This window comes from Acinonyx jubatus, chromosome B3, assembly GCF_027475565.1.
Source record: "Acinonyx jubatus isolate Ajub_Pintada_27869175 chromosome B3, VMU_Ajub_asm_v1.0, whole genome shotgun sequence".
In the NCBI taxonomy this organism is placed as follows: Eukaryota; Metazoa; Chordata; class Mammalia; order Carnivora; family Felidae; genus Acinonyx; species Acinonyx jubatus.
Window position 1 is genome coordinate 61,223,174 of NC_069386.1, and position 12,217 is coordinate 61,235,390.

General features: G+C 37.3%; 1 protein-coding gene across 4 annotated transcripts in view; it reads right to left on the bottom strand.

The window, feature by feature from the left end:
- The window catches only part of KNL1 (kinetochore scaffold 1), a 67,786-nt gene that overhangs the window by 10,014 nt on the left and 45,555 nt on the right, over window positions 1-12,217 (bottom strand). For all 4 annotated transcript variants that reach the window (XM_027066954.2, XM_027066957.2, XM_027066958.2 and 1 more), the window contains 7 exons: window positions 9,750-9,865; window positions 7,354-7,444; window positions 6,249-6,365; window positions 4,631-4,718; window positions 1,120-1,197; window positions 920-959; window positions 67-168 (listed from right to left, as the gene is read on the bottom strand). In XM_027066954.2, coding sequence (XP_026922755.1) covers window positions 67-168; window positions 920-959; window positions 1,120-1,197; window positions 4,631-4,718; window positions 6,249-6,365; window positions 7,354-7,444; window positions 9,750-9,865 — 632 coding nt within the window. The remainder of the gene's footprint in view (window positions 1-66; window positions 169-919; window positions 960-1,119; window positions 1,198-4,630; window positions 4,719-6,248; window positions 6,366-7,353; window positions 7,445-9,749; window positions 9,866-12,217) is intronic.

Sequence of the window (12,217 nt, forward strand, 5' to 3'; positions counted from 1 at the left end):
TAATAGGTTAGCCAACTACAAAGGCACAGGGTAAAACACAAACTAATGACACCTGCTTTTCCTTACCTCAACTGATCCAGTAGCTCTTCAGTTCTATTTGTTTGTTTTTGCACGAAGTCTAGTTGAGCAAGGGTCTGCTCTTTCTGTACTTCCAGTTCTAAGAGATTTCTGCAAATCATAGCAGGTAATCAGAGAGATAAGGCTGTTGTCAGAGAATTTGGACTCCATAAAAATAAAAGGTTTATGAGAAGAAGTCACATGCTAGATGGTTCCCCAGTGAAGTGAGTGGCATCCATTTTTGTTTTCTTAGTTTTTTTTTTCTTGTGTGTGTGTTTTTTTTTTTTAATAAGCATTAATCTAGAAGTGAGGATCTAATTAGGAAAGGCTTAAACCAATGGTTCTCAAAATTAGGATCCATGAAGGTTTGCATCTTTGACGGTTTGCATATTCTTTAATATTATTATTAAAATTTACTTTTCATTTTGGGGCGCCTGGGTGGCTCAGGCAGTTAAGGATCCGACTCTTGATTTCCACTCAGGTCTTGATCTCATGGTTTGTGGGAGTGAGCCCTGTGTTGGGCTCTGCAGTGACAGTATGGAGCCTACTTGGGATTCTCTGTCTTCCTTCTCTGAAAGTAAGTAAATAAACTTAAAAAAAAAAAAAGTACAATATAAAAACAGTTTAATGCTAGGTTTATTTTCTTTAAAAGGATCCCGATATTATTCAAGCTTGAGAAACACTACCTTGGATTAATGCCCCATAAGTGCTTAGAAAACACTGCCAACTAAGACAGGTCAAGTTCAACGTGGAACAGAAGCCCTGAGTCAGTCTTAATTCAATATTCATGTGCCTAATCTTGTCAGTTTTTAGAGGTAGGAAGCCGTTTAGCCTATTTTCTAACACTCCAGTTGAGGCTGACCTTTGGAGCTCTTCTTCTTCAGTTTTCAACTGTTCCAGTTCTTTAGGGAAAAAAAAAAAATCTGTCAGAATGGACACATTAAAATGTTGTTACAAAAAATCATCTGTTCTATTGAAAATTCTGTATCACTTTATCTCACCTAAATAAACAGAAAATAGCTTGTTTTTTCCCCCATTTATCTTCTTAATTAATTCAGTTACCTTTCTCTGCAGCTCTCATTTCTGAATTCCATTCTTCCATAGGATTGTCTTTCTCTTCATCCTCCAAATTCTTAGTTTCTAAGTAGGCAATGTGCATGAATAACTCAGTCAAAAATAACCAGAGATGAGAAAAAAAGATGGTCCCAAAATGAAGTGTTAACAGTATTTCACAAATAGTCATCATTCCCCACCTTTCCTTGCCAATAAAGCACTGAGCTATACTTATAATTTCATACAAAGACTTGCTTCTAGCGGCAGACAAGTGAACTATGAGCCACATGCAATGATCTCCAACAGCAGCTTCTCATAGGCCACTCTGAGGTAGAAATTGTTTACATATAATTGCATATGTTGAAGTTATTGTTAGGCAACCCCATGGACAAGAAACAGGAACAGATACACATACACAAAAGCATGTGTGCACATTTCCAATAAGTACTTAACTTCTTATATTTACTCTTCATCTATTCAAATTCCATCTCTACATTGCAGCCAATGCTTAATACTCTTCAAGGTTGCTCACTGTTCTCAGAAAAAGTCAAACCTCCTTAAGGGGCCCTCCTTGCCCAGGCCCGCAAAGCTGACATCTCCAGCTTTATCTGAATCATGTTCTCTCTTGCACTTTCTCTATTCTAGCCAACATTGGCCTTATTTCAGATCCTTATACTTGTTACATTCTTTCCCATAGAAGAACTTCTGTGTGTGTTATTCATATTAAATAGTCTGCTTTCCCTTCCTCACTTTAAATCCTCCTCATTTTTCAGATCTTAACTTAAAAGCCATTTCCACAGAGAGAAGCTCCTCCGGACCTGACTGGGTTAGATTTGTTTCAGGACCTTACAGCACCGTGTAACCTCTCTCACAGCACTTAACATAAAATTATTATTTTTAAGCTTATTTATTTATTTTGGGAGAGACAGAGCAAGTTGGGGAGAGGCAGAGAGAGACAGTGAGAGGGAGAGAGAGAGAATCCCAAGCAGGCTCCACACAGGCAGCTCAGAGCCCAGCAGGGGGTTTGAAACCACAAGGTTCAAAGCCGTGAGATCAAGACCTGAGCTGAAACCAAGAGTCAGATGCTTAACTGACTGAGCCATCCAGGTGCCCTAAATTATTTAATTCTTATATTCTTTTCTAGATGAGAAGCTCCACAGGGCCATAAAGTTTTTGTGTTTAATCACCATAGTATTCTAAGCATTGAGCACTGTACATGGCACAACATAGGTACTCAGTATATTTGCTCAAGGCATAATGAAGGAATGAGAAAGAAATAGCTATTTGTCAGTGGTATCTAGAGAAAGAAGTGTGGTTTTTGGTATTTTAAAGATAAGAGAGAGGTGAATATATCCTTCAGAGAGGAGGCAGAAAGGTTGAATATGTAAGAGATAAGGGAAAATCAGTGATATGAAATTCCTGAGAAGAGGGGATGGAACTGAAGTTTAGGTGGACAGACTGGTCTTAGGGAAAAGAAAGGAATAATGAAAGAATGGATATAGATATATAAAAGTTTGATTTGTTTGGAAGTAGGAAGTTCAAAAGTTCTGACCTAATAGCTTGTTTTTCGTATGTGAAGTAGAAAGAAAGGTAATGAACAAAGGAGTAGGGCATGAGTAGTAGGAGTCTAAGATTATGGAATTCATACACTCACTATCAATGCAATGTAGAAAACACGTACTAGGCACTTGCTCAATGCAAAGCATAGTACTAAGAACTCTGAAGGATATGGAGAAAAATAAAAGCTGATCTTTGCTTCCATGGAGCTTACACATTAGGGAGATAGCTATATAAAAATAACTGTAATTACAAGTAGATGTATACTACAAGAAGGACTAATAAAACAGCTACAGGAGCTCAAGGGAGATAAGGACTGCTTCCTTTGGTAGAAAACAGAAGGAAAATGCATTAGCAAAGACAAAATAGCAAGACTGCATAGAGATGACAAGATTTGGTTGGAATCTGGGATGCATAATAGAAGAATAATAGTAAATCATGTAAGAAAGGAAGACCTAAAAATTATTGTGGAGAATGTAAATGTCAAGCTCAGGTGTTTGGACTTTATTGTTATAAAGGGAAAGAAGTTTGTGAAGGGAGTAACATAATGAAAACTGTTCTTCATAATTATTTAATCTGGCAGCAATGCGCAGGTTGGACTAGAAGGAGGTAGGATGAAATTAAGAGTGTAGAAACATTGCAGGGTGCCTAGGTGGCTTGGTTGGTTAAGCGTCTGACTCTTGGTTTGTTAAGCGTCTGACTCTTGGTTTCATCTCGGGCCATGATCTCATGGTTTGTGAGTTCGAGTCCCGTGAGGGGCTCTGTGCTAACAGTGTGGAGCCTGCTTGGGATTCTCTGTCTCCCTCTCTCTCTCTCTGCCCTTCCCCTGCTCACCATCTCTCTCAAAAAAATAAGTAAATAAACTTAAAAAAAAAGAGTACAGAAAGATTAGTTAGAAGACTTGGAATAGCGTGTCAGAATTGATGACAGCCTGAATGGGAATGGGAAAGAATACGAGATGCTGAAGAAGCAGATATGACAGGACCTGATTAGAGAGACTCAAAGACAATGAAAGTTTTTAGCTGTTTACAGTATGTAACAATAGTGATGCCATTAACAGAGATGAGAAACATCATAGGGAGAGCAGATTTTCAGATTTTATTTTGGAAATAACAATATCCTTAAGGTGCTTAAAGACATATTTGCATAAAGGTTCAGCAAGAAACTAGAAATGTTAAGTTTGGAACTCAAGAGAGAGGCTAAAGATGACCTCACTCAGAATAATTATAAGCTATTTAAGGGCAAAAATCTGTGTTTATCTTTTTTTCTGAGGCTAAACATAGTATCGGGCATGCAGCAGGTGTTCAACAAATGATGAATTTAACTGAATTTGGAAATCATACAAACACAAATGTTAAGGCAGATGAAAGCATGAAGGAGAGAATATAGAAATGAGTAGATGATAAAATCTAAAGGCCTACAAAAGAAGTTAGAGAGAGAGCAACAGAGAAGCTAAAAGGAATAGTCAGAAAAAAAAAGAGTCACGGTGGTACAATATCATAGAGGTTTAGGGAGATGAAAGATTCAGAAGGAAGAGAATAATCATCAGTGTCAAATGCTGAAGGAGGTCAAGATAGCTAAGGACTAAGAGCTTCTAAATTTGATGATTATGTGGAATTTTGTGATTTATGAGAAAGCACTGCAGGACAACAATACTAACAAATCGGGAATATGAGAGGTCAAACTAAAAGGACAGCTATTTTCCAAATGGAGATAATAAGTTCATCTATTAAAAAAATAAGATTATAGTCTAGGTTATGAAGAACTTTCTAAAGAGGTTTATTATCTTGGGCATCTCTTGTTGATTGTGTTATGGATGACCACAGGTAAAGAGCTTTATTTTGCTCTAATGTCTCAAATTGCTAATACAAGGCTTCAGCATAGTGATACCAGCAATCTGTACCGTAGGGAAGCTTTTAGGTAAAATTAAACTACCTTTGGGAAAGTGTTCAAAATACTTTACCTATTTCCACCTCAGTGAGACATTTCTCAATCTTCTTAAGTATGTTGTTCATTTCATCTATCCTTGTCTGAAATCTCTCCCTCTCATTCTAAAAATACAATATTACACTGTTAAGTTAAACCTCTAAACAAAACACTTTAACATTATAAATGGTTAAACTTACTGACCTACTGCTTTGTCTATACCATGAACAGGCAAATCTTGAAACGAAGGTCAAAGCTTCAAGTCTGGACTTAAGATGTTTTTAAAAAGCATACATAACAGGCGTGTCAAGGTGACTTGGTCGGTTAAGCATTCAACTTTGGCTCAATGATCTCATGGTTCATAAGTCTGAGCCCCACATCGGGCTCTCTGCTGTCAGCACAGAGCCCACTTTAGATCTTCTGTCACCCTCTCTCTCGGCCCCTCCCCTGCTCTCACATGCACTCTCTCAAAAATAATAAACATTAAAAAAAAAAAGGCATACATAACAGATTCATATAAACCCATTTTTTGTATTTTCCTTTATTCCAGCATTTCCATGTTAATATATATTACTTAAAAAAAAAAAAGAATTCTTTTTTAAATTAAAAAAAATTTTTTTTTAATGTTTATTTGAGACAGAGAGAGACAGAGCATGAATGGGGGAGGGTCAGAGAGAGAGGGAGACACAGAATCCAAGGCAGGCTTCAGGCTCTGAGCTGTCAGCACAGAGCCTGACACAGGGCTCGAACTCACAGACCGTGAGATCATGACCTGAGCTGAAGTCGGAAGCTCAACTGACTGAGCCACCCAGGCGCCCCCCCAAAAAAATAATTCTTAAAAAAATGTTCTATGGTCAAATAAATATGGAAAACATTGAAAAGAATTAAAGCATTTTTTGTTCTTTTTAGACTTAAAAAAAAAAATTCTGAGTTTAGACTTTAATATGCTATTTTTTCTCCAAAGGAAGGATATGGCATGTGACATTTCTCAGAGTTATTTGCCAAATGAAAATTTTTTTATGAAGAGCCTTTCTTAAAGTATCATTTTGGGAAATGCTACTTTAAACATGCACACACAGGAGCACTGGTTGGCTCAGTCAGTAGAGTATGCAACTCTTGATCTAGGGGTCGTGAGTTCAAGCCCCACATTGGGCATAGAGCTTGCTTGCTTACTACATACATACATACCTAAAAATAAACATGCACATACATTCATAGATGGGTATAGACTATGAGGAAGATAATACTACAGTACAGTCCTTAGCAATAGAAGATCAGAATCCTACATTGTTTTACCTCAACATTTGAGATGAGACATAGGCCCATATTAGTAAATATATTCTAGAATTACTCAGATGTCCCTTTTTTTTTTTTTTTTTTTTTTTTTTTTTTTTAAAGTAGGCTCCATGCCTAACGTGGGGCTTGAACTCATGACTCTGAGATTGAGAGTTGCATGCTCCACTGACTGAGCCAACCAGGTGACTCTGGATTTCCCACTTTTGATAAATTGAACTCCACCTCTTATGAACCATTGTAAATTTATGCCCAAGTCTCATTCACATGTCTCTCCGAAGAAACATTCTTCATATCCTATAACCACTATAAAGTAACTTTAATAGACCTTTCTTTCTATGCTGTTAGCTGTGTCAAATTACCTGAGCTGACTGTACCAGCTTGCTGTAGAGAGCCACTTTTCCTTGGTGAGTGAAGACTTTAGTCATCTTGGTAAAACGTGACTTTATTTTGTTCAGGTAAATTCCAAAGGCCTTCAGCTGCAAGAGAAAGTCAAAGGTTATAATGCCCTAAAACAAGTGAGTTAGAAAAGGCAAATGGTCTGGAAAGGCTGGATCAGCTGCTATGTGCTAAGCTTTGCCCATCCTACACTGATTCCTAAGGCAGGGCATTTCTCATTTGCAAATCTTAAAAAAAACAAAAAACAAAAACTCATTCATTCATTTAAATTAAGTAATCTCTGTGCCTAATGTGGGACTCAAACTCCTGACCCAAGATCAAGAGTCATTTGCTCCAAGAGTTGAGAGCCAGCCAGATGTCCCCTCATTTGCAAATTTAATCATATTTAATAGTTTAAGAACAGAACCAATGATTTCAGTTTTAATTCCTGCTTAAAAAAGTTTTTTTTATGTTTATTTATATTTGAGAGAGAGAGAGACAGAGCACAAGTGGTGGAGGGGCAGAGAGACAGAGACAGAATCCGAAACAGGCTCCAGGCTCTGAGATGCGAGCAGTCAGCACAGAGGCTGACACGGGTCTTGAACTCACAAGCAGTGAGATCATGACCTGAGCCGGAGTCGGATGCTCAAACGACTGAGCCACCCAGGCACCCCTAATTCCTGTTTTTCATTCATTTATTCATATTACAAGTTAGAAAATAACAGGTTCTCAGTTAATTTAAAAAAACTCTTTTAATATATTAGAGCACATATAAAATGTGTTGCTTATTATTTAACCAATTAAAGTAAATCTTTTCCTCATCTAAATCTAAGTGAAAGGAAAACAAGTAGGAGGAAATTGTAAATAAACTTCAAATATATTTCCTATTATTAAATTAGTCATTTCAGGTTTGAAAAATTATATATTAACAATTACTCATATATAATTAAATTAAAACCTTGATAACATATTATACCTGAGAAGTTAAAGAACTCATCACTAATTACCACGTAACAGTTACTTATTTCACAATAAACTATGTTCAAAATGTGTATACTGATTCCCATTCAGAAAATGAGACAAAAATACCTCCTCATCAGAGCAGTGTCTCATTTTTTCCCACAGGTTCCTATTTACATCAGTCAACAGTTTATCCTGGTTCAGTGCAGATAGCTTTAATCTAAAATATAGAAAAGTTAATTAGCTCAGGGTTCAGAAGTCAGCTAGAATGAATCAACACAGATTTATAGGCATAATTAATTTGATTCTTCCAAATTCTTTTCTACCTTAAAAAAAAGGGGCATTTACTCAAGAACAGTGGTCAGCTTCATTATTTCAACACTTGTAGAACAGTTCAAGAATGCTATGAATCATAAAAACTTCTCACAAACATTATTCTCAAGCAACTTGGTCTAACATGAAAACATGTTGCTTTTAAAGAATCTTTAAGGCCTATCAATGGGTAATTATTGTCAAGTTGTAGCTATTATTTTAAGTAAAAGTTCCCATTCACCTCAGTCTTATCTCACCTTTATAGTATAGCATTTGTAAAAGTAGCAAAGTTACATATTAGTCTCTTGTTAGTAAGTAGAATACATTTCTATCAGAGTTAGAAGATATTATATACAGGAGTATAGGTGTAAAATCAGATAGTAGAGCACATCTAAACATACTGCACATTGTATGCATGATCTTATTTTATTCAAAATAAAACATTCTCAGACAAATCTGAGGCACTCAACTCTTTTAAAAAACATGAAGATAAGAAACTTTTCTGTCTTGTTCAGTGATGAACACCAATACTTTTTCTTTTTTTTTTTTAATTTTTTTTTTTTTTAACGTTTATTTATTTTTGAGACAGGGAGAGACAGCACGAACGGGGGAGGGTCAGAGAGAGAGGGAGACACAGAATCAGAAACAGGCTCCAGGCTCTGAGCTGTCAGCACAGAGCCTAACCGCGGGGCTCGAACTCACGGACCGCGAGATCATGACCTGAGCCGAAGTCGGACGCTTAACCGACTGAGCCACCCAGGAGCCCCTCTTTTTTTAAATTTTAAGGAGGTTTCACACCTAGTGTGGAGCCCAATGTGGGGCTTGAACTCATCACCCTGAGATCAAGACCTGAGCTGAGACCAAGAGTTGGTCGGATACTACCTGACTGAGCTACACAAGTGCCCCGAACCTTAGTACTTAGTATAGTGCCTAGCAGATAGTAGGTGTTCAATATATAGTTGAATGAAAAAACAGGATCAGGCAAATCTGTGGTGTTATAATTTAATAGCATCTTAAGTTTCTAGTTTTAAAACTACATAATTTTTTTAAAATGATTAAAAACATTTTTTTAAATAAATATTTATTTTTGAGAGACAGAGCACAAATGGGGGAGGGGCAGAGAGAGAGGGAGACACAGAATCTGAAGCAGGCTCCGGGCTCTAAGCTGTCAGCAGAGCCCGATGCCCCAATGTGGGGCTTGAACTCACGAACCGCGAGATCATCTGAGCTGAAGCTGGACAAGTTGGATGCTTAACCGACTGAGCCACCCAGGTGCCCCTAAAAATTATTTTCTTTTCTGCTTGTTAAATTGGTTCAAAAAATTAAAAAAAAATTTTTTTTTAAACGTTTATTCATTGTTGAGAGACAGAGAGACACAGAGCATGAGCAGGGGAGGGGTAGAGAGAGGGGAGACACAGAATCTGAAGCAGGCTCCAGGCTCCGAGCTGTCAGCACAGAGCCTGATGTAGGGCTTGAATCCACGAACCATGAGATCATGACCTGAGCCGAAGTCGGTTGCCCAACCGACTGAGCCACCCAGGCGCCCCAGATTGGTTCAAATTTAATTGGATAGTTCTAGATAACTAGGATATAAATATATTTTGGATTGTAAGTCCTAATTTACCTGAGGGAATCTAGATATACCTAATTTATAAATTATTGTGCTGCATCTACATACACCAAAGCACTGAGCAACAGTCTAATACCATGTTCTTTCATAATGCAAATCAAGGGCAAATGAGATAAAATTATAAACCCAAAGTCAATCTTGATTTCAGGCACTCTATATAAATCTCTAAAGGGTATTATCTATCTTCTTTTTTGAAGATGTTCTTTTGCAATCAATTTATGATATCATAATCTAATAATTAATGTTTATTGAGGATGTACTTTTTGCTAAGAATGGCATCAAGACATTTTATATACATTATTTCCTCTGCTCATTTCTGCCTATTGCGTATGTATCGTTATCCCTAATTTATGGATGTGGAAATGATGGTTAAATGACACATAAAGTTACACAGCTAGTGCTGTAGCCAGGATTGAGCTTTAATCTGTCTGACTACAAAGCTGACTCTTTCCTATATACCATATCACACTGGCAGTTAATGCCATGAACTTTTTCCTGTGCCAGTGTTATTCTAATCAAAACCTTATCACACAGATTATTCACCCATCCAATGAAACACACACAAAAACGAAAACTTTCATACTCTTCAATCTTTTGGCGAAGAGCCTCACAATCTTCTCTATAAATCTGTATCTTGGGTCGGTAAACATATTGACTTAACATCACGTCTTCTGGAGTAGGTGGTGTGTTTACAGTAAACTGGAAAAAAAAGAAAATCAGTCCCTCAAAACTGGTAGTTTGAAGACAAAACCATGTTTAAAAACTGTTTCACGTTTCAGAGTGCTTATTTTAAAAAGTCATAAAAGAAAAATTTGATTACCCTATGAAATTGATATATCCAATAATCTAGTAGTTGGAATTTGAATTCAAGTCTCTGACGTCAAAGTCCATTTCCTACATTTGTTTAGTGGATGTTCCATTCACATGCGAGTCAAAGTGGTTTGAAAATGGTTATGTGTTTTTTTAAGAAAATCAATACCTGAAAGTTCAAACTTATCAGGAACTCTTTCATTAAAAGAAAGAAAAAAGATGCCAGTTTCCCAGATTTTTCTTTTCAACTCCCATTCTCTAGCTCTAATCCATACTTGTGTCTCAGTTTAGATTCAAAATTTTCTGGCATATATAAAATAAGGTAGTAAAAATATGGTTATTTTTAAAAACGTTTTATAGCTCTAATCCAATGTTTTTTTTTTTTTTTTTAAGATTTTATTTTTGGGGCACCCGGGTGGCTCAGTCAGTTAAGCATCTGACTCTGGCTATTAGCTCAGGTCATGATCTTGCAGTTTGTGGGTTCAAGCCCCGCGTCAGGCTTTGTGCTACCAGTGTGGAGCTTGCTTGTAATTCTCTCTTCCTCTCTCTCTGCCCTTCCTGTTCTCTCTCTCTCAGAATAAATAAATAAAAAAAATAAAAAAAAAAAGATTTTATTTTTATTTAAAAAAAAATTTTTTTTTTTTGAGAGTCAGAGAGACAGAGTTTGAGTGGGGATGGGGCAGAGAAAGAGGGAGACACAGAATCCAAAGCAGGCTCCAGGCTCTGAGGTGTCAGCACAGAGCCTGATGCAGGGCTTGAACTCATATACCTTGAGATCATGACCTGAGCTGAAGTTGGATGCTTAACTGACTAAGCCACCCAAGCACCCATATCTTTATTTTTTAAATGTTTATTTATTTTTGAGAGAGAAGGAGGGCATGAACGGGGGCGGTGCAGAGAGAGAGGGGGACAGAGGAGCTGAAGTGCACTCTGCACTGACAGCTGTGAGACTGATGTGGAGCTTGAACTGACAAACCATGAGTTCATGACCTGAGCTGAAGTCGGATGCTCAACTGACTAAGCCACCCAGCTGCCTCAATTTTACTTTTAATCTCTACATTGAACATGGGGCTCAAACTCAGAACCCTGATATCAAGAGTCATTTGACCTTCCAACAGAGCCAGCCAGGCATCCCAAATCCAATGACTTTTTGATGTCCTTGATGCAGTAATGGAAAAACCAAGTCAGCTCCTTACATCACATAACATATAAAAACCAAACCAAACAAAATCTCACAACTGCCCATTATTCATAGGCAGTATGGCACAGAATAAGTCATTTTACCACTCTGAGTTGGTCTCCTCATCTATAAAATGGGCACAATATTGACCAGCCTCTCAAGATTATGGTAAAAGGTTTTTTTTTTAAAGGTTACTCAAGTCCAGAGCCTGATAAAGTGTTCTAACAAAATGTTAGCTTCTTCTCACTTTCTACTTTTATTTGATAAATTAAAAAGAACTGAATGAGGTTTTAATCTCCTTTCTCTGTCTCTAACACATCTTCTAGCAGATACTAGAAGTATTTACTAGAAAGTATAAAATAAAATATAAAAGTACTAAGTAAAGTACTTATAAAGTATAAAAAATGCTAAGATCAATTATAACTGAAGTTGATTCTCTTTCTTAAAGGTATATTTAAGGCTAGATTTATAAATAAAAATCAAAGCTCCATACACTGGCTCAAAAAGAAATGGCAACACTAGAACACAGATTATGTTTTTTTTTTTGTTGTTTTTTTGTTTTTTGTTTTAATTTGGAAGAGAGAGAGAGAGGTAGGGGGAGGGGGCAGAGGGAGAGAAAGAGAATCCCAAGCAGGCTCCATGCTCAGCACAGAACTTGATGGACACAGGGCTTCACCCCACAGCCCCAGGATCTTGACCTGAACTGAAATTAAGAGTCATATGCTCAACTGACTGAACCACCCAGGTGCTCCCCAGATTGTGCTTTTTTTAATTTACATTTTTGTTTCGAGAGTGACAGAGAGAGCATGAGTAGGGGAGGGGAAGAATGAGAGGAGACAGAAAGAAGCCCAAGCAGGTTCTGAGCTGCAAGTGCAGAGCCCAATGAGGGGCTCCACCTCACAAAACTGTGAGATCATGACCTGAGCTGAAATCAAGAGTCAGATGCTTAAGCAACTGAGGCACACCCAGACTGTGGTTTTAAAGCAAGGATTTTTCACTCAAAGAAATCAGGCCTCCTTGGGAAAATGGCTAAATGCCTTCATATAGGAGTCAAATGCTTG